The following is a 26,182-nucleotide window of genomic DNA, read 5'->3' as shown; positions in this document are numbered from 1 at the left end:
GCAGCAGAGCCCAGAGTATGTTCTGGGCAGCTTAAGTTAAATGAAGGATTAGCAGAGTCTGGTCAGTCTAGCAGAGGCTTTTTTAATAGTTTGACCTGGCAAGTCTTTTGTCACCATGGAACTTCTCCAGGTTTCCTGGGACAGGTGAGTGACAGCCATCCCTGGAGGACAGGAGAGGCAGTGTTGAAAATTTTATGGCATGTTTCCCTTGTCAGAATTGCTCTTCTCCACAGTGAAAAGAGCTTCTGCACAATCTTGGGGTTGGTTGTGTGTTTCTAAAGAGGGAGATCCGGTTTTTTTTGGAATGTTTTGTTTATAGATTGTCAAAAAAAAAAAAAAATACTTGACATTTAAATTTTAAAGATACTCTACACACTCAGTGTATCCAGTGCTCCAGGAGTGAGCAAATGCTCCCTGAACCACCCTCCTCTCTGAATCAGAGTACCCAGGAGATGAATAGGCTTCGTTTATATTAGTTTCCAGTTTAATCTCTCTTCCTGCCAGATCTTTTATCTTCCACCAGGAGAGGAAAAAGAATTAATAAAGTATTCTACAGATGCAGCATATAAACAGAGCAAAGCCCCAAGGTGCTGAGGAGATTAATAGGGCCTGTTGTTGAATCAAACTGCTCACTACATTGAGCTGCTTGGGTTAAGCACTCTCAGGTGGTGTTTACACTGGCAGTAAACACATGAAATGCTCTAGGAAACGGACCACTGCCCAAGTAGCTCATACAAGGGTATTTCACTCCCCTCTTGGCGTCTGCTCTTCCCTTTTCCTCAGGAAGTTCCTTCAGGCAGTGCACTAAGTCAGCCATACCTTAACTCCAGCTTTCCTTGATTTGTTCCTGTGCACTCTGGCTGTAACAAGGCCGTTTGGGAAGTCTCAAGAGAAGCCTGTGAAAATTCAGAAGGAACTAGGGTGCAAAAAACTCCTAAGCAATGCTTTTCTAGATGGCACAGGTGTGCTTCCTCTAAGGGCTGTCCAAAAGAAATCCAGTGTTCAGCTAAGACAAATTGGCATCAGGATCTTGCAGCCAAAGTGGCTGTTGGTAAATCAATTGGCAAGGACAGACCTTGACTGCTGTGCAAATGTCCCTGTCCAGCATTCCCAGTATTCTGCTGTGTCAGTTCTCCTGTTAAAAAAGACTTCGCTTTGGCAAGGCCTTTACTGGAATAAATACATTTGGAGTAATTTGAAGATGCAATGTTTATAGCCCAACTGGCATCACACCCTAGAGGACTTAAACTTGCTAAGGAATCTGCCAGAAAAGCACAAAATGAGTGGCTTCTGTCTTGGTGTGAAGTTTAACAGCCTTCCACGTCTGGGACATCTCATCTTCATTTTCAGGCAGACATTGAGGTGACCTGCCAGGAGCCACAATGCACTTCTGATGAGCAACATGCACAGATAACATTGCCAAAATCTACAGCGAGCTCCTGAGCAATTTCCAGAAGTGTTAGTAATTTTGAGCAGGGAGCATGAAAACAGCTGGTATTATTTAAAAACTGAACAAATCTTCAAATTGGCTGATTCCATTGCTCTACTGTTGCAACACAGACCAAATGTCACCTCTCCCTGACTATTTCAGTCATGACTTCAGGGAGAATGTGTGACGCCAGGCTATAGAGAGAAGAAGTCAGAATATTTAATTTTCAACATGTTTCATTTCTGACCTCTTTGAAAACTTGAAATTTGGGCATCAGAGGAGCTTGGTATGGCAAGGATGTGAACTGACAGCGAGGGGTTTAGAGTGCTGCCAGGGCTCTTTCTACCAGGGAATCTTCCTAGGACAATTAGATTCCATGCTGAATACTATCACTAGGAAAAAAACAAAAATACTGTAGACATGTAGAATCAGCAGCAGAAGCTTTCTCAGGTCTTGCAGCAAAAGGCTGATTTGGCAGAGAGAGTCACGCTTCTACACCTGCTTGCAAGCTGGATAGGAAGATATTCCAAACTGACTGTGAATTTCATTAGAATCCTTCCACCAGAGCCACTCATGGGTGTGGTGGTGTGATGGCCTGCCAAACAGATGGGTTGTGAAATACACAGCCCATCTGTCTTTATCATGCTTGTTTTCTCTTTTATTAAAATGTTAATGAATATAGTTTTTATTTATTATGCCATGACATGTGCAGCATCACTTTCCAGTAGACAAATGTGCAATCTGCATAACCGTGTGGGCTGACAGGAAGGTTTCTTCTGCTGAAAAGAAACTTCTTCCCAAAAGTTCCTCTGAGGGAAGCAAGCACAAAGAGCTCCGAGCAATCAGAGGCGTTTTCTCACTTCTGCAGGGCTTTTGACAGGCACTTTCACATTTTTTTCTTTTTTACCCATGCTAATTTTCCCAACAGATTCTCCCTGGAAGGTTCACCTGTCAAACCTTGACCCGAAGATGACCGGTGTCACTGTGAGTGGCCTCACTCCAGCCAGGACCTACCAGTTCAGGGTGTGTGCAGTGAACCAGGTGGGAAAGGGCCGGTACAGCACTGAGACCAGCAGGTAATGACAGTGTCTGTGTGCTAAAGGGACAGCGACCTCGGGAGGGAAAAATGCTGCTTGTGAATGAAGGAGTTAAATAATCTTCTGCACAATGACTGGGAGATGGAGAAGTTGCCATTTCTCAGACCTCTGGAGAGTGCTCTGCAGCTGGCAGGAGTTGGGGATGGTGGCACTTGGGGGATGCAGGAGATCAGCGCATCATGGGAGAGGTGTCCTCATGCTACAGAGTATCACTGAGCAGAATCTTGGAAATGTTATTTGGCGCTTGTGCTAAGGCCCAGCAGTTAGCCTGGGTAGGAGCACAACTCTCACCCTGTCATGGCAATGTCACTTCTGGAATTTGCCCAGATGTGACAGAGAAGGATGGCTTCATCATATTCAGTTTCAAATGCATCCCCCTTCTTCTGTGAACCAAAGCTTGCTGCGAGCTTGAATTGCAGAACAGCTGAACTCTAAATGGCTTTTTCAAAATGTAGGAGTTTGATATGAAAAATATTGAAAGAGCTGAAAGAAACAATTTGGAAGGAGTCACAGACACTGGACCTGAGCTCTTACTCATTCAGGCTTGTAATCTTTTTTAAGAGTTGTAGCAGCCTGGGTGATTCCAAGAGAATAGGGTTGCCTCAGCTGTCTGTCTCATTGCTTGCTTAACTGATTTCCTATTATGCTGATTTGTTGTAACTATTTCATGCATGTCTTCAGCAGTTTGATCAGCTTTATATTTCTTTCTAGTCATCAGACTGTGATAAAAGAAGGTGGTTCACTTGGAGTGGATACAGGAAATAGACTGTTATTTATGTTTTCTTTCAACACCCATGTCCATCACATTCTTTTGTACTTAGGTTGATGCTACCTGAGGAGCCCCCCAGCGCCCCCCCTAAAAACATCGTGGCCAGTGGGAGAACCAATCAATCCATCATGGTGCAGTGGCAGCCTCCTCCTGAGAGTGAGCACAATGGGGTTCTTCATGGCTACATCCTAAGGTGAGTCCTTTCTTAACCTGGGAGGTCCAGAGATAGGTCCAGGTGTGCACACGGGAGTTCAAATGGTGTGACTTAAGAGTGTAATGAAAGCTATCTCTAACTGAATGAAATATATTAGTTATTGTTTGCAAATGCTCAGGCTGCCCTGGTTTGTTAAATATGAGAAAACAGCAACTCTTCAAGGAGTCACAGGGATGCAGCCACCTAAATTCTGGCTTGTCTGTCCTAGAGAGTCTTGAGGCTCCATCAGCTGCTCCAAAGGACCAACTCCCTGTGGAGACTCACAACATCCTTTTATTCCATTTTCAAAGGGAAGTGAAGCACAAGTAATGCAAGTGTTCACGTGGGAGGCTGGTATAGTGCAGCCTATGCAGATGTATATTTGCTTATTACAAGCTCAGCTCCCTGCTCGAAAGGTTAATTAAATTTATCAAAGACACAACAGGGCTTCTGCCTATGGAGGAGCAGAAAAGAATCAATAAACTTCAGTTTTGTGCCAAACAAAATGGAGAGAGGGAATGACAGGTCAGGTGCTTCGCAGCAGACCTTGGTTTGGTTTTGAAAATCAGCCAGTTGAGTAAGATCCTTTCAGCCCTTTCTGCACTTATTCATGAGAAACACATTCAGGCAGGTGCCTGGGAATCCTGTACACATCCAATCTGGCTGCTTACACAGGATTCATTGTGTTGGAAAAGGTGTTGCCACACTTGAGAGGCTTTGCAGAGCATTTCTCCTAGGTGATTTTTTGGGACTCACTCTTACCCAATTCCACTACAGATTACTGCTCATTTGGCATCCTCCACACCCTGCAGTGCTAGCAGCCAGCTAGGGCCACACCTCTAGAGAGAGAGGCACTATCTAAATTAGAATTTTTGTGGGAAAATCCCAGCCCCTGACATATTTCCAAGTGATGGTTACATCCTCCTGTGGGCAGGCTGCTGACATTTTTAATACAGTGTCCTCCAGAACTGTAAAAGATAACTAAATGCTGCAGTTTAAATGCCAGCATCCTGCTCATGCTGTGCTCCTACTTTTTCCGGCATGAATGGAAAGGCTTTTGTCGTGTTAAGAGTGTTGATGGGCCCCCAGAATAGCCCTGGGAAGTTCCCTCTGTCTGCAGGCAGAGTTGAGTCTGTTCATCTCCCTGTCCCCTGCACGGTGCCCCTTGTGCAAGTGCTGTTGGTGTAAGACTTTAGGGCTGGTCTCAGTTTAAAATGTTTTGTCAGCCATCAGTGGGGAAAGATGCTTTAACTTGTGCCTGCAGATAGATCCTTGTCCTGAGCATTGGGTTCCCATTTGCACAGGGTGCAAACGTTTTGTGCAATTCTTCCCTTCAAACTGGTCTCCTCAGTGGTAGGATTAGTTCTTTAGGTAATCCCAGGGAGTCTTTCCCAGTCTCAGCATTAAAAAGTGATCCCATAGGCTTCTGCTTCTGGCAATCTGTGCTGTTTTCTCCTTATAGCATTTCCAATAATGCTTAATTTTGGTACTTTCTACAGTATCTATCTGCATAATTGATCCCTGACCTTGCTGTAACATCTCTTTCCATTTTAATACTGCTCATATTCATTATGCTCAATCTGTGAACGTTTTTGGCGTCTTCCTGCTTTGTCTTGACAGCAGAGCAGAGAAACCATTTATTCAACAGGAATTTAAGATTATCGCATAAAAGCGCAACTGTCCCAGGTAATAAACCAGGCTGGTTTTCCACGTTGAATGGTGTGGTCACAGCAATATACACTGAAGAACAGTGTTCCTGCACTGATTTGTGCAGGATCAGGGCATAGCAGAATGAAAAGCACCAGCCATCCCAGAGACCCAAAGCTCAAGACATGCAAGATGCTAAATTGATGGAACACCTGATCTTTAAAAGTGAAGGTGCACTGCACAAGTCATGTGGAGTATCCATCAAAGTCCATGGTGAGAAAAATCATGAAGACATGACATTTCTGAACTGGCCTCCTTCCTTTGCCCTTTTTCTCACTGCCACTATTGCATTTAGGGGTCTGCCATGCTAACAGCATAACAGATTAAATCACAAGAGCCTTTACACCTTGTCTGCTGGGCAGGAGACACAGCATTGCTGCACTAACAACTGGCTGGCCAAGGAGCACACACCCTGCACAGGAGGTGAGGGAGAGAAATAGGGAGCAAGACATTCAGTAAACTCAGCTGAGGGCTGGTATTTCTTTATTTCCATTTATATTTCGTAAATGGAATCACATTTGTGTAACATTACAGATATTAAGTGAGCTAAAGGATGGTCAGGTGAGCAGCAGAAAATAGATATATATCAGTGATTAAGAACTGATCTCTTTATAGGAAGATTTTAGAAGAAAAATTACTGGCGGAAACACATGAAGTTGTCTAGTCATAAACATTGCACCAGTTTAAGTTAGATGAATTTAAAATGTCCCTGTAAGATGTCAATGAAATTGTTCTGTGTTAATAAACTTTTGGTGACTGCAGTGAAGCAAAGGATGGGTAAAAGTGTATAAAAGTTGTGTGGTGAATAAAAATACAGATGTTTCCATATTTGTCTTTTTCGTGGAATAGTAATACCTTGTGTCCCTTATTTGGCCTCTGTTTTGTTTTGGTTTTTTGAGAATTAGCATATTGTGAGCATCCACTGTACCTCTTTCCGAAAGGAAGGAAAACAAACAGTATTACTCACTTTCACAGATTTGTGAGGTTTGTTTCCTTTCAATAATTTAGTTCTTCTCTGTAGTTTGTTGGCCTGAAGAGACACATCAAAGGGGCTCTGTTTTCTGGAATACAATTTTTACATGGGAAAGTATATTTGGTGTTTGAACTTCCCATGTCTCAGCAGAAAGTGTTTCAGGATATTTATCACCTAGCTGTGTTTGACACAGTCCTTCTGGAATTCCTGTGCTTACCCAGCCCTTCAGTCTCAGCTGTATTCAATCCTTATTTTAAATATTCTGTCAAGTAAATTCTGGTGAAAGCCAGAGGTGCCAGTGGCTGAGATTCTAGGAGGTCAGAGCCCTCTGAGCTCTTCCTTTTCAGATTTCAGAAGTGAAGGAAAAAAACCCATTCTTCAGTCTGATTTACAGCAGCACTCTGATAAAAATCACATCTGGGCTATTTTTTGTACTAAATCACAGCTTTTACTAGACAAGCCACATTTAAAAAGCTGTAATTTTTCTGCAACCATAAAACAGGATAAAATACCCGTTTTGTTTCGCCGTGAGCCTGTAATCTAAGTGAGATCAGATTATAAATACTATAGAAGTCAAACACAAGATGGTCTTATCAGGAGTTGCCATGTTCGTCCTGATTATTTTTCATTATTCATGGTAAAATTCTGCTGTAAAACTTTGTATATTGCCTCTTCACAAAGGGAGCTCTTTTACCAGTCAGGATATTTCCTCTAATTGATAGCATCTAATTAACCAGCTAATTCCTCTCCACATTTGGCAGGTATCGCCTGGCCGGCCTCCCAGGAGAGTACCAGTACAAGAACATCACCAGTGCAGAAATCAACTACTGCTTGGTGAAAGACCTGATCATTTGGACCCAGTATGAAATCCAGGTGGCATCTTACAATGGAGCTGGGCTGGGAGCCTTCAGCAGGCCCGTGACAGAGTACACACTGCAGGGAGGTGAGCAAATCCCACCAGGATCTCCTTTAGCATCCCGCAGCTTCCTTAGGGGATGTGCTGCCTGGCAGTCCCACCTTAGAACCTGGGAAGTCCAATGGTCACTTCAGTCAAATTTGATAGACAGCTTGGAGCAGGAAGCACCTGCAAATTTCAAATGCCTGAGCAGAGCTGAGTCTCTGTTCTATCTCTGTTGTAGGAAAAGCTGGGAGTGAAGTCAAAAATTATCTGTTTTGGTGACCCTCGTGATGACGTCTTGCCACACTTGCAGGCCGGAGTCAGCTGCAGCAGAAGTAATAAATAGAAATGCTGATGAGAGCTGGGGTCCTGGGGAATGGATTTATGGGACCTGTGACAGGCAGGGGCTGAGGTTACCCTGCCATGAGAGTTAGAGAAAATATGGCAGGGAATTGGTTTTGTCATGGCCAAGGCATGCAAGATGCTGCATATGCAATATAGGGAGACAGAGTGAACCAGCTGCATTAGTTGTGATAGTCACAAAATACCTTGTTTTAGAAATATGGAATAAACTGTAAGGAAAGTGTAGGGAGAGAAATACAACCTGTGGAGAAAGGGTTCTGAAGCATTTCAGGAATGGTGCAGATACTTGCAAAGGGGAAGATAAAATGATCTTTAAAGCCCTGATTTTTATGCTACAGCTCCTCCACACTTTTCTAAGTGCTTTAAGAAGAGTATAAATTACACCAACAAAAGGATATGTAATTACTTTTTACAACCAGTGTAAGGCATGTTTACACCTCTAGATTGGTATAAAAATCTGTAGGATAATTAAGTGCCAGGTCCTTAAGGCTTCCATATATTCCCATAATTGCAGGGTTGTGCTGGATGCTGAGCACTGGACAGTACATAGGCTCTACTTCATTGGTCATAAAACAATTACACTGTTTTAAAAACTTGGAGATTTACAGTGCATCAGTTAATTTTCCATCAGTGAAGAAAATGTAGTTGTTTGTTAATTGTTACTAGGAGTACCTTATAACATGATTAGATACAGTTTGAGGTGTAGGGAGATCTTTAAGAAAAGATTATTCATATGCAACACTAATTAACCACAACAATTAGAGAAAGAACTATCTCTATTTTGTCTTAGGGCATGTCAAGTCTCATAGTTTAGAGGAGCCTAGGCACACTCAACCTCATTCTGGAAGTATTTATAGCAGACCTTGAAATGTTTTTCTTGAAGTCTTCTCCTTGCATCCAGGATTAATGTTTTCTATCCCACTAAAGACCCGAGCTCTGCAGAGCATTGGTTTGCCCACAGAATTTGAATCCCTTTTGTGATTATGCTTGTAATTCATTACCTTGTTTATTTGCGCATTTTAAGCTATCATAGCACCTTAACCTTCCATCTATTAAGGCCCAGGTTTGGACTTCACACTCTTTTTTTCTTAAACCCTGTAATTGACTCTAATTTCCCTTGATATTATGTGCAGTTATTATCATCCTTTATTGATTGGCTGTCTGTTGTCATTTATAAGGGTATAAATCCTCTGTTATAAATTAGGTGTAGTCAGTCCTCCATTCATGTTAATCAGCAAGAGTGTTCAGACAGCAGGCCAACCTGCAATAGCCTCTTTGGCTTCATGTAATTCCTCAATGCTGAGTAGACATAGAAGAAAAACTGGATATTTCTGATTTATTTCATATTTGTATTTGCTAATAGCTGTTAATAACTACTTCATGGATGCTGCCACCTCCCAATGAACCTTGCTGGGTTCAACAAAGGCATATATCCTGTTTTTTAAAAGAGTTTGAAGCCTTTTTACATTTAGAGCTGAAAAGGGAGACTGGTTGGTATAAATAAAATTTGAAATTGGATTAATATCCAGTCTCTATATGTAATTGAGCTACTGTCCAAATTTCTGCTCCTTTATGTTTTTTGTAGTTGAGAAAAGACAGGAAAAATCTTGTGACTGGTTTTCTAGCTCCAGATTGTTTTTTCCTAAAACAAACCAGCAGGAGTAAGAAAAAGCCATGTGTAAAAATGCCTTGTAAATCATATTCTGATTTTAATATGAGCAGAGATGAATGTCAAAGACACACACTCCCATCCATCCCCCTCTCCTACTACCACACCACCACTGCCTCTTCTGTGACATGCATTAACTGATGTGAGCTGTGCTGGCAAGAACCTGTCTGTCTGCAGATGAAAAATACCTCGTACTAATCAAGTGTGCTGTGCAGCCAGACCTGGGAGGAAATGAACCCTGGGAGCAGATCAACCCATTGGCAGGAGCACATCAGCATATTGGCACCTTTGTCATAGGGGGTATTGACTGGCTGTATAAGCTGTGGATTTATACCAGGAGCTAGTCTATTAATCCCTTATTAGTCCTCTGGCATTGCTTTAGCCACTGAAAACTAATCAGCTGCTCCAAGCTCCTCAAAAATCACCAACTTCCAGAATGCAGCCAAGCTCTCGAGGTGCTGAGGGATCTGAACATGGAGGAAGCTGGTGCATAGTGTCAGTGAGATAAAATGTCAGAAAGACTTACTGGCAGAGCACTGAACATCCCAGCACGAGGGTCAGACAGGTTGACTGTCTCTAAAATCTTGAAAGTCTTTTCAGAGTGATATTCAGCCTAATCCTTTGATGCTCTGTATATATAGATCTTTCATCATCAGAGTTTCTCCAGCTGTTCCTTGCTTTGATGTTACTTTTCACAGGGATTTGTGCCAGCCCTCTGCATAGGGCAGTTTTACTTATTTAAGCAGTGTCCTGCAGGACTTCTCATTGCCATATGAAAACGTGAAGTTTCCCAATACCTTTTCATGTGTTCTTACTCTTCATGTAAGGATAGCTATGTGAAGGTATAAACATCTTTCTGTGGTGGCAGTATTGTCTCTGCTCTGTATTATTGGGCATGTTTGCCTTTTTCTGCAGGTTGATATGATTAAGTAGCAGCTTCCACCCCTTAACTTTGGGTCTGCCTCTTTTATCTCACCACTGTGAATATCTGTGAACTTCTCTCCCTTTAAAAAACTCCCACCATGCCTTAGGTTTAGGCAGGGCAAGGTTTACAAGTAGAGACATTGCTTCCATTAACCTCTCGATTGACAATTCTGCTTTTAGTGTCATGTCTTTCTTTTGATGCATATCTCAAAAGCCAGTCTTATATCCCAAAGTTCACAGACATCAGCATGTACTTGAATATTTTGTTTTCCCTTCTTTGCCATGCGTGGACACCTTGCCAGGCCAAGAAGGTCTGAGCAAAAGCCCTTCCTTAATAAAAGTCACCAGACTGGTGAGTCTTGATGGTGTGAAAAGGATAAAAGCAAGAGGAGTCTCTTCAGCCAGGTCCAAAGCATCTTCTTCCTCAGGCACTGAGATGAATCAGAGAAATGTATGTGACTGAGGTAGAAGAGCCAGAGGAAACCCAGTTAACTGAAAGCTTCCTGCTTTATGTAGGAAATAATCTTGAAAAAGGATTCTCTGAGTGTGGAGTGTCCTCTGCACCCATTCACTTTATCTTAGAGAAAAGATATTTTCCTTAGTTTTCCCTTGGGCTTTCTTGGCAAAAATATCTCAAAGATCTTTGTTCACTTTCTTTGGGGAGCCTCCTAATACCCTTGGAGCACTCATGGCTGTTTTTGGCCCAGCTGCTCCTGTGCAGAAGCAGGTTGGAGTTTTAGTGGCTGGGAGGGATTTGACTTGCTTAGATGTCATTTGCCATCTACTGCTTTCATTTTATTTTAAAAGGATTTTGCAAGGTGGTGAAATTAGCAGTTGTCTCAGAGACACCCCTGCCCCCTAGCTCTTAATAAAGAAATAAAATCCTGTCTGTGTGAGAGACATGCAGGAAAGGAAGGAGGCATTTCCCAGCCCCACGAAGCCCAACTAACCAGTTAGTGCTAAATCTCACACTGCTGAATTTCAGAGTTCAGATTTTCAGATGTGTAGAGTCACAGAGACACAGCCCAGAATGCCAGCAGGGAGCAGAGGGAAGGGGTTTCCCAGGAGGAATTACAAACTCCACATCCCCACTGCTCCCATGGGATGTGCAGCTCAGCACCATAAGCTGGTGCATTAAAGGAACAGCCAAGTCCTCACCTATAGGAAAACCTGCAGTTCCACAGGCCTGCCTGAGACAGAAGCTGCCACCTCTCGAAGGTCAGGAGCTCCAGAGGAGCCTTTTTTGCAAGCCTGTCTTGTAGATCTACCTTTAGGAGCAGGAGTGTGGGGGTCAGAAACTCTGTGGGATTTACATGCTGTTTGCACACGGCCAGAGACAGAATAATTCCATGTACACTTGCTTAACCTCGGTGCCTTGTCTCCTCTCAATTATCTTGTCAGTGAAACCCCTTTAATGGTTTTTATCTAGAGTGCTTCCATGACCTTTTCTGCTTGGAATGCTGTACATTAACCCGCAGTCCCGGGGGCTGAGCTCTCCGTAGATTTCCAACCACATGAACTTTATCAGGAAGAAAGTAACAGTTGGTTGTGTCTGACCAATTTGATCTGCAGCTCCGAGATGACTCCCAGATGGAGCTCCACTGTGAGATGGCTTTGGAATACTTGCAGACATGATGAAGTACAGGTTTAAAAGCTGGAAGTGTAAATACTTGGGGATTACTCTTGAACACCTGTTTGACATAGGCAGCTTCTGTACAGCCTGACAACAAATTTGTAGGAAGAGGACAGATATCCACCACTAAATTAGAAAATCCTTGGTGCAGACAGCCACAGCTTCTGGAAGTTACTCTCCATGATCTTGGAAAAGTATTTGAGTTTTGAAGTGATCAGAAGGTCAATTCTGATTTAGCTTGCCTCAAACTTCTTTTCTTTTTAAAATGCAGAACTGCTCAGATACCCAAGGAAGTCTTTAATATCAGGACATAAAAGGAGAATTTTATACTGGCACTTTGAAGTAAATTTGAGATTATAATGCCAATATTTTACTGATTAAAAATATAAAAATGTATTACATTATGTCTTCTGCAGTATAATTAAGTTTATGCATATCAGATGGACCATGTTTCCATCTTTTAAATACATTAATCGAGATGCAGATGTTGATTTTTCAATAAAGATAGACAAGGAGGAATTGTGATATAAATCATAATTTCCAACATTCTGAAGGTTTTATGTTTTCTGTTCATATTTTTTTCTATTTTTAGTATTTATACAGCAGATATTTTCTCTGCAATGACCATATATTTTTGTTCCAGAAAATTATCTCCTAATGAACAAAAAAATATTTCCCTTTTTAAAGGAAATAACGAATGCATTTGGTTATCCACATTCCTAAAACTGAAGTAAGCCTATCCTCAAGTGTTTGCCTGAGCCTTTTCGAGGACTTTGAGGACTACAAATGAAAACTTGGAGCTTGGTGGTGCTCAGCTGATTTAGCCTTCCTGACAGGAGGAGATTAATCTATCAGTGATATCCTGGTGAATTTCTGATAACAAAATAACATGAAGACCTGTAACACAATTTTCTTCTGCAATAACAAATCTCTGGCAGTTACAATGCCTGAATATGCAAATACTCAGGAAAGTAAGAATTGTAAAAAAAATTTATGCATGTTAACCATTAACTATACAAGGTATTGCACACAAAAGCAGATTCAGATAAATCTTGTGGCTCTCATAATAAACAGTTTCATCAAGAACATGAACAAGAAAAAATGCATTTAGTGGGGGACTGTAGCCAAAGCAGCTCATTATGACTGTAGAGTGACTTTAATATTTATGACTGTATCTCAGGATGATTTGGTGAATCTCTTAACTACAAAAACTTTATGATGTCTACAGGTCATTCAGATAATAGTATAACCTTCCAAAAGCACACAGGGAATTATGATACATGGCAGGAAGTAGGGCCCAGATTCTAATGAAAATTTAGAGTACTATCAGATAAACTCTACTTCCAGAACTCAATAATTATGCATAGTTCATAAATTGTGACATCAAGTTTTAAATTAGGGCAAGAAAGTTCTGACTAATATGCAGCTACTGAGGTTGAAAAAAGTGTGCAGAGTGAAGTTGGGAGCCGTGGCAGAATCTTCAGGGAATTTTAGTGACAGAGGGCATGGGAGCAGGTATTCTTACAATTTCAAACCTGATATCCTTGAGGATTTCTCCATTTTTCTGTGTTGATATTTTTGGGCTGTGCACATCTCTGATAAGTGTGCACTGTTCTGTCTTGCTGTAGTGTCTACACAAGTTAAGAATAATGCCCCTTTATGTCTCTTCTGAAGAGTAGCTTTTGGTGAGAAAAGGGGGCAGTTTTGCATTTTTGAACTTCTTTTCTTCATTTCTTCTCCACACAAAGACTCATCTTCCGAAAAGTAGTTTGCAACTGTAAAAGTTTCTGCCTTGTTTTTGAAAAGTGTGGAGGAAACCTGCATTTCTCAGTGGGAATCGTGGATGCTCCTTAGAAGCACAGATCCTTTGGCTTCAGTAGGAACTTTCCCTTGGAAGCAGAAGGAACAAAGCCTTCCAGGCTTCAAAACCACTTGTGGATAGTTCCTATTTCATAGAATACAAATGCATATGGTTGTCAATAGTGGTATTTTTTAAGCATTATTAAGTTTATTTTATAGGATTTAAAGTGTCTTAGTCCATTTTTTTGTACTCAGATAGCAGTTTTCTTCTTAAAATTGCTATAAGCTTGATAATTTCAGAAAAATAGGCCTATCTATTAATATGCTTTCCTCTGAGAACTGTAGAAATGACATCTTAAAGCAGTTAAGTTGAAGAAATTGCTTGGAATGAGACAAGTGCTGGTTTTGGTTGTTTGAAGGCAGCATGCCTTTATGTTCCATGCTTTCTTTTGTATTGAGAAAACATCTGTCTAATTAAATCTTTGGCATGAAATGTTTATGCAACTTTTAGTAGATTAGAGGATGTATTGGCTCAGGATATATATAATCAATTCAATATACATGAATGCATATCATATCAAGATAAAATGAGAACAACTCCCAATTCCCAAGAAAAATCTTTGCTGCATTTGATACGACTGGTCCTAATTCTTTAAGCAGCAGTAAATAATAAACAGATGCTGTTGCCAGATTATAATTCACAATTAGAACCTTAATTGTGCAAACTGCGTGCTTTCTTGTCTGATCTGGGGAATTGAGCAGCATTAAAGAACTCAAGAAATTTCTCTCAGAAACTCTTCATTCTCTGTGCACTCATGGATGACTGAAAGAGCTGTGCTCACCTATCCTTACATGGCTCCTGCCTCAAGTCTTTCTGAGAAACTCCTCTGCAGGATAATAAGCTGCAGAAACCATTTCTTCTCCTCCCCTTGAAGGAATCTCCAATACAGGATGAGAAATTAACCCAATTACTCAGCTTTCCAAACCGCTGCTGTTTTGTGGGAAGTACATCCCTCTCTCAAGGTTCTTATTACTCTGTGACTTGCCAGTGACACTCAGTGGGTTCTGTGCTCATTTTTCTCTTTTTTCTGCTCATTCCCTCTCTGCTCTGTTTTGTTTTGTCCCCTCTCTGCAGTGCCCACAGCTCCACCTCAGAACGTGCAGGTTGAAGCTGTGAATTCCACAACCATCCAGTTCCTCTGGAACCCCCCACCCCAGCAGTTCATCAATGGCATTAACCAAGGGTACAAGGTGAGTACAGGTTTCAGACAATGTCTGCATTAACAGTCCTGGTATAAACCTGAATTTCAACCTTATGATCTCTGAATCTCCAAAGTGACTCTGTGCTTTCAGGGGTATCTTGCACGGGTAAAAGAAAGAGAGAAGTGAGCAGATGTTGCTCCTTACAGGGCTTGGAGCAGCCTGGGATAGTGAAAGGTGTCCCTGCCCATGGTAGAGGGTGGAACTGAATGATCTTCAAAGTCCTTTCCAACCCAAATCATTCTATGATTCTAGTATTTGCAATTTATGTAAGTCCTGAAAAGGGAATGTGTCATAACCTGGAAGTCCTTATACCTTTGTCCTTTCCCTGGAGAGTTTCCAAAGCCAGAAAGCAATTCCATGTCAGTTTGGAAAGTCACCTCAGGAGACATGTCATTGTGGCACTGAAAACCAACCTTGAAGTTTCTGTTCATGCTAATGCAGAATCACCATTCATTTCACTGGGATCCAAGGCATCACACTAAGTATTTGCCTTGACTTTCCCACTGGGAAATGTGAGATGATGATCTGGGAGGTGATCTGGGAGATATGGGAATGTAGAATTTATTAATCAGGCAGTATCTGTTAAGAGTGCACAGAGCAGAGAGTGCTTAACAGAGCCTCTGACCAGTGGAGTGTTTGCTGAGGAACTGAGTAGGGTGGTTTGTTCTCACTTAATAGAACCTCCATCAGTGATTCAGCAGTCAGAGCATCATAAATGAAGGATTTAAAAACTTCCATAGGGAGAACAACGAGAAATCTTGCAGGAATCTCAGAGGAGGAAAAGGGAAGACAGGTATGGTTTATGAGCAGGGAGGAACAAGATTTGTGTGAAGGGATGTGGAGTGATTTGAGGAGGATGTTGTAGTTCAAAAGACAAGTTGTGAATTAAGGGATTGTACACAGATTTGAGATGTTTCAGAAGACTTGATCCTTCTCTAGGAATGTCTCAGAGTAACAGAGAAACTGAGAGGGCTGAGATATGTATGGGAATTTTGGTATTTCTGCCCAAATCAATAGATTTCTCATGAAGACCAGCGGTGGTTTGAGAATCTCACTGCTGAAGAAGTAAATTAATACATGGAGATGTTTGTGTCTGCTTCTGGCAGGGATAGAGTCAGCTCTCAAGGCTCAGTGACTGACAGGGCTGAAGCACAATACCCTGAAACTCCAGCACAGAAATAGCACTTGGCTTCTGTTCAGACTTCAGAATAAAAGCACTTTCGGGGTTCAGTGGACTGCAGTGCACTGTAATTTTCTGGTGCAGGTCCAAGCACAGTGAGCCCATGTTTGCAAAAGTCTTATTTCAGATTTTCATTCTCTGTTGTAGTCAGAGTTTTAGTCTAATGATCCCTCATCTCATTGCACAGCTACCTCTAATTTGTGTTTCCATTTCTTCAGCAGTGCTACAAAAGAACTAAAATTGTCATTTGTATCTGTCAGTGGCCAATGAAAAGTTCTGAAATTATCAAAATTTGTATTTCTTTGATTGCAGTAGATTGCCACAGCTTTACCATCCTGTTTCTCCCCGGGGTTGGGAATTGCAGTACAAAGACTGTGTGAGATCATTTCTGTCACTTATTTCTACAGAGTAGCTTTGTGTATGATTTATGAATTTCTAGTAGTCAAAGCCAGGCCTTTGCCTTTTTTAAGGATGAAACCCATTTTTTCTTTTAACTGACAGAATTGTTCACCTCTGTTTTCATTGCATGCTCGTGTTTCCTCACGCACATGCGGTGAAATGGACTCAAGAGTTCAGTCCTCTAAAGTTATAAATTTTAATAATTGTAATCCACAGAGGTGATTTAGAAAAGAAAATAAAACTAACTGTCCTCTTCAGCCATTATACATTTATATCTTTTCTTTGAAATTTATTTGCATTTCAATAAGTTGTAAAGCTCACCTTCTCAAATATGAAATATTCCTAAAATTACTCCTGATAGTCCCCTAACTGTGCTTTCTGGTTATCAGAGACTCTACACATTGGCTAAATGTGTCAAATATGGCTTATTAATTTCAGGTATCTATTCATGTTTATGGGCCTGAAATCAATACAAGTAGCACAATTTACACAGGTACTGAGGCAGACCTGGAGTATTAACATTCTCCTGTACGCTGCATTATAAGGATTTTTGGACAAAATAAAAATTTCATAAACACTTTCAAGCCTTTAAAGCGATTTCAAAAATTGTTTCAGAATTTCAAAGTAATTTGCCAAAAAATGAATTTTTTAAGTCCTCATTTAGGTACCTACACATGAGGTATTGCACTCTCAGAGATATTGATCGCCCAGAACATCCACTGAGATGAATGAAACCTGGAAGACTGAGCTCCTCTGACAAGCACCCTATTTTAAATGCATGAAAATGTCTTCAGGAGTCTAGCTTTTGGGACTCAGGTGTTGAAAATTGTAGTAATCATCTTTACAACCATTCTCTATTCTTTCTGTAGTTCCAGGAGCGCTTGAATCATTCACAGTGTGGATGTCCCCAGTCCACTGAGGTTGTAATGCTCCCAGCCTGTGAGGCAGGGCTGCTCACTGGGGTGCTGGGGGAGGAGGGGGTGTGTGTGTGTCCCCATCTCTGTCCCTCTGATCCCAATAACCTCCCCAGGCTGCGGGATCTTTAAAGGAAATAGGATAAAACATTTACCACAGAGTAGCACTGAAGGTACTTTTCTTCCTTCAGCTTGCTTTCAGCAGCAGAGAGTGGCCAGGCTGATGAAACAAAAGGCTCATGTCATCTGAATAATGATTTGCCATAATTTTGGAATTGCTCAGTAGCAGCCATGGAGAATTGCAATGCTGGTGTATCCCCATCAGCAGTGAGTGTTACAGACATCCCTCCAGTGTCACAGTGCTGCATCCATCTGTTCAGCATCAGAGCTGACAGGAGTTTAACAGCATTGCTTGGTTCTTTGCAATCAGATTAAGATGGTTTTGGCAGCCAAACCCACTTTGATTCCAAATAGACACAACTTCTAATGAGAGCTCATCCGTGTTTAAATTTCCCAGCTCCTGGCGTGGCCAGTGGATGCTCCAGAGAGTGTGACCATGGTCACCATCGCTCCGGATTTCCACGGCGTTCACAGTGGCTGCATCACTAACCTGAAGAAATTCACCACCTACTACACCTCAGTGCTGTGTTTCACCACCCCAGGGGACGGCCCTCGGAGCCCTCCCCAGATCCTGTGCACCCTGGAAGACAGTGAGTACCCAAATTCTTCAATCTCTCTGCTTCAACTTTGACCTCAGGTTCACAACTGCTCTGCAATCCGCTCTCGTGTGTCCTCGTGTCAGATGAAGACCTCAGCCAGTTTTCCATGGGTGTTCCTTCAGCCTGTGGCAAATAGTTGATTTTCTTTTTTTCTTTTTCATGTTTCATTATGGACTAAACCTGGATGATTTTTTTTGCATTGATGATTAGCTAAGAGTTTCATAGTCTGGTTCAGCCATCACACAATGTGTTATATCTGTGAATCCTTCTGCTCTTAAATTCATGTTCAGGCACCCAAATAAATATGAATTGATCTTGTTAGGAACTGAGCACTGGAACTTCCTGTGGAGGTCAATGATTAATTTACAGTTGTTTCCTGCTGTTACTCAATAAATTGAAAATGTCTGTATCTATATTATATTGCAAGTGTTTGTGTGAAAGGACCAGGATCACAGCAAGGCACTATCTTGCATCCTGAAAAACTGGAAGCAGGATGAAATAAAATGAACTGGATGGTTTAGCATATAAATTATTTCCTGCATCAGAAAAAGGTTTGGTGTCTGTGACCCCTTGAAGTAGTTTTCTCAAGACATTTGGGCCTAACAAGTGCAGATAAATTGCAGTGGCCCTCACAGCCAACTGTGTCCACTGTGTCCTGGCTCTGGCCAGTGCTTCAGGAGCATCATAAACACTGCTGCACATTAGCAGGTTTAAACTGGAATAAAAAGTGTCTAATTCATCCATTAAGATATTGTTTTTAGAAATACTACCCTGCCTTAATAGGGATCTCTTGGGTTAGTCAGTATTCCCGTAAAGGAGATTCTGATCATCATTAACATTCACAGGAGTGACGCTCAAAGTGCTAATCCAATTTTTCATGAGATACTTTTGAAGGAACCTGGAGAAAATTATTTTCCCATGGATTTTTCCTAGTGTGGTTACTCTGCTCTATGTACTAGAACAGGTTGCCAGAAGTAGGAATTTAAGGACCAGAAATCCATGTGAGCCACTAATCTGAACTCCAGCTTGTGTGCCTGGGATGAAAGCAAAAGGTGTGGTTGAAAGAGAAACGTGCATTAGGTTGCTCTGTGCATTATCAGCTCTTTTGCCCATTTTCCTAAGGAAGAAAAGCCAGTGATGATTTGTAAATGTGTTTATCTGACTTCTCCCTCTCAGCACAGTAGAACCCCGTGGTTGATCTCAGTGAGTGCAGAAGGGTAAGAAACAAAATATACAAAACTCTTTGGATTTCACAAAAAATAATCAGCTGGGAAGAGGAAAGAGGCTGTTAATATTTCTGCTGAAGGAAAGGCTGCAGAAATGAACCTTAAATGCTTTCCACAAAGTGGGAGTAGGGGCAGAGTAATTGCCCTGTCTCATTGAGGCTATCTCAGGGGAATAAATATTGGGGTAGTGTGTCATTTTTAAACACAAGAGAATTCCACCAGGAAACATAAATCAAGAGAGAGCCAGACTTGTATTTTCTGGATAATCTGAGGCATTTCTTGGTGTGTCCAGCTACATGCTGCAAGGAGCCTCAGCAGGAGAGATGAGCAGGATTGATTTATTTATTTATTAATCCTGTAGAATTGCTTCCCTGGGTTTTCATAGTGATGGAGAAGTCCTGTGCAGGGTGGTATAATGCATCTTGGCAGAGAACTCCTTGAAGCTGACTTGCTTCAGGATTTATGTGGTGGGAAAAAAGATTTGAAAGGCCTGTCATTCATGTTCACAGGTGATCATTTTCTGTCTGGATAGCAAAGTTAGGCAATCCTTTAGGAAAACAGGGATCTGTTTGCTGACAACTGTAGGTCAAATAAAACCTGACATCCAGTCAGAAGCCTCGTGTCCTGGCCTGGAGTCACCTGCACCTGTGTTTCCTGATGACTCTTAAAGTTTGGCTGCAACTGCAGGGGCTGACTGGAGCAAAGCTTTGTGAGTATTTGGTTTCCCTGTCTGCAGCTCCATGGTCCCAAACACTGATAATTCCATGCTCTTGTTGGGCATTCCTGGGATCACTACGGGCTCAGCAGTTCTTCCATGGTGCTTTGACTGCTGGGTACTGTGGAGTGGATTTGGAAATTTTCCTCTCTGGGACTGCATAATTGCAAATGGGGTTGTAGCTGACCTGCTGGCAAGGTTTGGGGGTTTTTTGTCATAGCTGGAGGGGAATGAGAAGCTGGACTAAACTGAAGAGGAAACAAAACATGAAATTGCAGACAAGAAGTTGCCAACTGATGTCTGTGGAGTTGGAGGATACTTGGGCAGGCATCCAGTGACAGAAGCACAGTGAATATAAAATGAACAAAACCTCCTTTTTCCAGTACATCGATTGAGGACAGAACAGCGTTTGGATCAAAAATCAGTCAGGTTGTCTTCCTTGAAGATCAAAATTGAGGGAGGATGGCATATTCTTGACAGTCATTCCATTTTATGCTCTTTCATTGCACACTGGGGAGCTGAAATTTTTAAGAGCTCTTGAGCTACATCATAAAAACCCTTTAAAAAGTTTCACACACTTGTATTCATTTTACAGAAGACAGTTGCCATTATGTTGGACATTTTTAGAGTTGTTTTGAGGGAATTTATCCAAGCAGTAGCTCGTGATTCTGTCCTTGCTGTGACCTTGCATAGGGAAAAGGCCCTTTCCAGGTGAGGGGATTGCTGGTGGTGTTTCTGCACAAAACAGGGTAGGTGAGCACCTCACAGGTATCATTGAGGGAAAACAGCAATTCTGTTAGATCTCCACACACTTGGGATGATGACTGGGTGAAATAATTGACATGATGATAGCCAGAGTGTTTCTTCCCACCTTGTGTTCTCCTCTCACTGAAGTTTCCAGCCTCCCTTAGCTCTGGCTCAGGGACATGTTTCTCCATCCCTAACCCTGCCACCTGAATCTTATCCCAGTTAAGTGGGGTTCACCTATTAAAAGCTTTCCTTTTCTGATTTTTCAGAGCCAGGAGCTGTGGGACACCTGAGTTTCACTGAGATTCTGGACACCTCACTCAAGGTCAGCTGGCAAGAACCTGTAGAGAAAAACGGCATCATCACAGGTATCAGCTGTTATCTCTGCTTTTATTTCCTTTTTTTTTATTCAGTGTGTGTGGGGTGGAATGTGTTGTCACAGTGAAAAACTGTGTAGTGGAGCATTTAGGAAGAATTTGGGCTGTTGCTGGTTTCCTGGCCCCTCCTCTGGGTAATTGAGATGTCACCAGGGAGTGTTACACAAAGTACAGCTCCAATTACTGGCAGCTCATGATTGTGGTTACTGGAAAAGCAGTTTGTGTTAGAAATCAGCTCCCCACAGGGTGTCTGGTCTTGTTAAATCCTCCATGACCTCTACCTGCTTTACTGAATTTTTGGAAATTTGTGAGACCGTGCTTGGCCTTTGCCCCAAGGGTGGGGGGGTCCCTACACAGAGCTCACAGCTGCAAAATCTGGATTGGCATTGCTGAGGTTTGCAATCAAGACCAAGCCTGAAATCAGCAGAATCTTTCCTCTGTGTTCAAGTGGTCTGGCTGTCGACTGCGTGACAGAATTTGCATGTCATTACTTAATCTGTTCTAAACCATCACAAGGGTTCAGAACTCTCTTGTTTCCCTTTGATGAGTCTGCCATTTGACAAGCTATTTATCTATTTACTGTATGCCAGTGTAGATACAACAGCAGCAGCTTCATTATTTTTCATAAAGGAAGGTATAAACACTTGAGGAAACCTCTAGTTCTTATCAACAGAGGCAATATTGTTTTCAGATGGGAAACTATTACAGCTACACAGAATGGACATTCCATTTAACAAAGGTTTTCAAGGTTTTGAAACACAAAAAAGTTCCCAGATTTTAAATTACTGGAGATAGTTGGGAAGGAAGAAAATCATTTCACGAGGATCAAAATATTTTGGTTTTGGAGTGTCAAAATGTTTAGTTTTTTTTTTTTTAAATTGTGCTATCATTTTTTTAAAAAAATGCATTTTAGAAGTTAAGAAAAACAGGTTTTCTGACCCTTGATCACAGAAATGTTATATCAGTCTAATTTCCTGAAGCATTTTAACTTTGACATGTGTAATGATTTTGATAGGGTTTCATTTGTCAGTGTTTTCCTCTGTGTGTCTGTGATGTGCACCATTTGTAGCTGTGTGCTCCGAGCTGTTTGTGGAGTCCTCATGCAGATCCTCTCCTGCCTCTCCACCACAGAAACCTGTCTGAAATATGCACTGATTTAAGTGGTTTGAGAATAGAAACTAATGACTCCTGAAAGCAGAGCAGTATTGATTCAGTAAGGATGGCCAAAGCCTTTCAAGCCCAAGTGCTTAAATTTAGGTACCTCCATCCAGGATGATGTAATACTTATCCTTGTTAAGCAGCAGGTAGCAGCTCTGTGCTTGGTGTTGCAGAATTATTTTGCTGAAAACAAGCTGCCCCTTCCCAGAATGGGTTGAAACTGGATGGAGCCAAATGATGGACTGGGTTGTATTTGGGGTAAATTGTTTCAGAAGGAATCAATTGAAGATGTTCTCTTATTCAGGACAAAACACCGGAGCGAAAACGCCCAGCAGAGACTATAAGGAAAAGGAAACCTTCTTAATGATGCAAATTGCATTTGGGATAGAAGAACAGCAAAACTGTTCATGCCCTGAGCACCTCAAAGGTTTATAGAGGGCTGCTTGGAGATCTGAGTGCTCAGAGAGGCAATTATTCATCATTTCTGCTCATTGATGTCTTTACTGGACCTTCTTGTTCCCTGCACGGGCACTGGGAGGAGGGAAGCACGAGGGGCTGCCCAGCAGCCACCCTACTGTGGGAAATTGTCCATTACTCTTGCTGTAAATCTCAGTATCTTCCTCATTCCCTCAGCAAACATTGATTTATGAGGACCTGGATGTGGACGGACAGTTTGTGATTGGGTGTAGTGCTCTTGTGTAGAGAATTTACTCCACATCAACAGAAAATTGTTTCTGAAACTCCCCTGGTCATTAGTCCCCGTTAGGCAGTGTTTTGTGGAGTGCCAGAGCATGGGGGAAGGATCTGTGGCACCTTCCCTGTCCTCGCTCACACTGAGAAGCTTTCCAGGGGAAACCCTCTGGAAACTCCGGCTGCGCTCCCCACGCACGTTTCTGGCAGGGATCACATCTGTGACACAGGGAGTGTGCTCTCACCAGCCACATGGCCCAGAGTTCTGCCCATCTGCCACTCAGTGTGGCTGAAGTGCTACTTGGGGGTGCAGTGCTTGTTGTTCTGTTCCTGCGGTGCTTTTTTTCCCATCTGTTTTTGTTATGCCTGATTGCTTTTGACTTTGTGTCTGCTCCCTGTGTATGTACAGATTTTCTGTTCTCATCTTTTATATGACTGGAATTTAACTGTACACTGGGGACTGAAATCCCCGACAGTAAATAGTGCCTCTTTGCCTTTTCTTCAGTTTACATGGGAACTCAGGATATTTTTCTTGGTGAACTTCTTTTTTTTTTTTTTTTTGAAAATAAATACATAGGGGCTATGTGCTTAATGGGCGGGAAAGCTGGGTCTCATCCTGTGGTCACAAGGGAGAAGAGATAAAATGTCCAAAGAATAATCACCAACATTTAATGTATAACCTAAGCTTATCCAGATGGGAGAGGAGATATCTCAATCACTGAAGATTGACTGGTGCATGCTGAGTGACACTTTCTATTGTCCGTAAGCAACAAATGGATAGAGGGAGCATTAAAGGTCCCCTGCTTATCTTCCTCTGGTTATTTATTGTCTGGAGCAGGCTGCACCCACAGCTATTGAAAGAAAAGGGTGTTTGTGGTGGCCCTTCTGTGTGCAACTCTGTGCCTCTTCACTGAGCATCAAATGCAGGGGACAGTCAGCCCCCATCTTTCTGCTCATTCTGTGTTAATTCAGGAAACAGAGTCCTTAAACTTTGCCAAAATCTTCCTACAGATTACAATCCTGTCTGTGCTACGTCAGCTCTGGTCTGTCAAATTCTTCTTAAGCCTTTTCAGAGAGCATCAAAACACCACAGTGTTTCCAAGACATTGGTAAATTACTGAGTTAATTAATTCCCACTCAGACACTTGTTTAGAACCAGTTCCAGATGAACATTCAGGAGTTTTTCTCTTTCCCATCTGCAGTGCAAAGTCAGAGGAGCATTTGTGGTGTAGCTGGAATTGTTGAAGCATCACCTTCCTTTATCACTGGCCCCTCACCTGAAACTAATTAGTGACTGTGTGAGCACACTGAGCCCATTTTCATGCAAAATCAGGTAAAGATGAATCTCTCAGTGATGGTAGCTTGAAAGAGAGGACAGAGAAAGTCTCACACCTCTCAGACTTGCAGAAATGTTTGCCTCACCATGCTTTTGGCTCATGAGATGATGCTTTCTAGCTGATTAATAACACGAGGGATTTTACTACATCAATTCATATATGTTAATCAGCTTATCGTGTCTTTTTATTTTTAAAAAATTGGAAAAAAGGACCCTTCAAGCCCTCCAACTGGTGTGAATTCCTCATCTTAGATGATGGGAACAGGAACCCAGTAGGGAGTTTCTCTAGCCAGTTTGCCTTGTGCATGGTTCACTCAGTGGGAATCCTTTCTGTTAGTCCTTTTCACTCACTTCAATTTCACAGGCATTCAAGAGCTATGTGTATTTTTTTTTTTCCACCTTCTGAGTCAAATCACAAAGAAAGCGGCAATCAAGCAAACTTTTCAGACATGCTCTCCAGGGACTGGCACAGCGAGGTTCACATGGGTTCAAATGAGAATAAAGTGGGACTGGGCAGGAGGAGGACAAGCAGATTTGGAGGTAAAATTGAGCAAATCAGACAGTGGAAAGTTTCAAAAGTTCTTGGAAGGCAAGTGGTTATCAAAGAGATAAAAAGGAAAGCCTGGTTAAGATAGAAGAATAATATGGAGGTCAGAGCAGGTGCAGCTTTGGACAATGCATTGGCTCCAAGATGGTTTTGAAAGGAAGGATAATGATTCACCCTGCTGAAGGATTTCTGCAAGGAACAAGCGGTGGGGAGTAGAGGTTTTTCAGTTCCTAGAAGATTCCCACAATGTTCCTGCCTGATTGTTATTGTCAGATTTCTAAGTATTTCTAGACATGCAGCACTGAAGGTTACTTCAGCCTGCAAAGCAAGAAAGCCCTACTAAGCACATAGAGATTTTTAATTAGATATTCCAGGAGATGTTATATTTTCCAGTGTTTCTTCCTGTTTGCTTGGTAGAGCTCACAGAACGAAAGTCCAGCTTTCTGTCAGCTTATTTCCAGGTTTCCAGGCCATTTCATACCAAACATAGAAAAAAAAAAAAAAGACAGATGAGACCTCATGTCCTCCTGATGGGGAGACATTGCTCTGCGGGGTACCCGAATCAATTGTTTATAGCAAATAACAATATTTTAAAAATACTTGGGTATTTTAGCCAGCATTTACTTCAAGAAGGGCTTCTTTCTGCTTATAAAAGGTGGTCACAAGGAATGGCATAAGGAACAAAGACCCACCAGTGCCCACAAGCAGTGATTGTCTGGGTTATTGGAGAACCTGTGGAGCCCCCTGACGTGCGGATGATCTGTTTTGCAGGGTACCAGATCTCCTGGGAGGTGTATGGCAGGAATGAATCCCGCCTGGCCCGCACGCTGTCCAACAGCACCCTGGAGTACAAAATCACAGGGCTGGCCTCCCTCACCACCTACACCATCGAGGTGGCGGCCGTGACCGCCCAGGGCAGCGGCTCCGTCACCTCCTCCACCATCTCCTCTGGAGTGCCCCCAGGTTGGTCAGCCTGCAGGAAACAAAACAGAACGTGCTGGTTCTTCCTGTTTCTGTGTTCCAAAGGTCACGGGTCACCTCGGTTCAGCGGTAATAAAAATGATTTTATTTGTAAAGCACTGGACTTCTTTGCCGCCTGATTGGGATTTAATTTTTGGAACAGGCTGAAATGTTAACGTGAAGACGTTTGCAGTTTGAAATTTGAAGGAAGTTGGGGATGTTGAATAGAAATACAAAAAGTAAAGTTGTAGGTATGACAATGGAATGGAATGGACAAAGTAATAAAGTGGATACAGTACAGAATCTCTTGACATTTACAAAGTGACATCAGAATGAAGCCTGAATCAATTCAAAGTGTTGCTTTGGGGGGAAAAAACAGAGTTTGGGTGATATTAAAAGGGAAGGGATTTTCCAAGTGGAAGTAATATAGCTTATGTCAACTATGAGTGTTTCACTTGTATAGTGAAACTAAAATCTTATTTATGAGAATTTGAAG

General features: G+C 42.0%; 1 protein-coding gene across 1 annotated transcript in view; it reads left to right on the top strand.

Annotated features, from left to right (window-relative positions):
- Positions 1 to 26,182, top strand: part of SDK1 (sidekick cell adhesion molecule 1) — a 384,821-nt gene that overhangs the window by 266,317 nt on the left and 92,322 nt on the right. Inside the window, exons 15-21 of the mRNA XM_062503303.1 lie at positions 2,358 to 2,505; positions 3,348 to 3,488; positions 6,930 to 7,111; positions 14,591 to 14,706; positions 17,729 to 17,921; positions 20,888 to 20,986; positions 25,498 to 25,689. Coding sequence (XP_062359287.1) covers positions 2,358 to 2,505; positions 3,348 to 3,488; positions 6,930 to 7,111; positions 14,591 to 14,706; positions 17,729 to 17,921; positions 20,888 to 20,986; positions 25,498 to 25,689 — 1,071 coding nt within the window. The remainder of the gene's footprint in view (positions 1 to 2,357; positions 2,506 to 3,347; positions 3,489 to 6,929; positions 7,112 to 14,590; positions 14,707 to 17,728; positions 17,922 to 20,887; positions 20,987 to 25,497; positions 25,690 to 26,182) is intronic.

This window comes from Cinclus cinclus, chromosome 16, assembly GCF_963662255.1.
Source record: "Cinclus cinclus chromosome 16, bCinCin1.1, whole genome shotgun sequence".
In the NCBI taxonomy this organism is placed as follows: Eukaryota; Metazoa; Chordata; class Aves; order Passeriformes; family Cinclidae; genus Cinclus; species Cinclus cinclus.
Note: the sequence above shows the minus strand (reverse complement) of the source record. Positions and strands in the feature narration are given on the sequence as shown.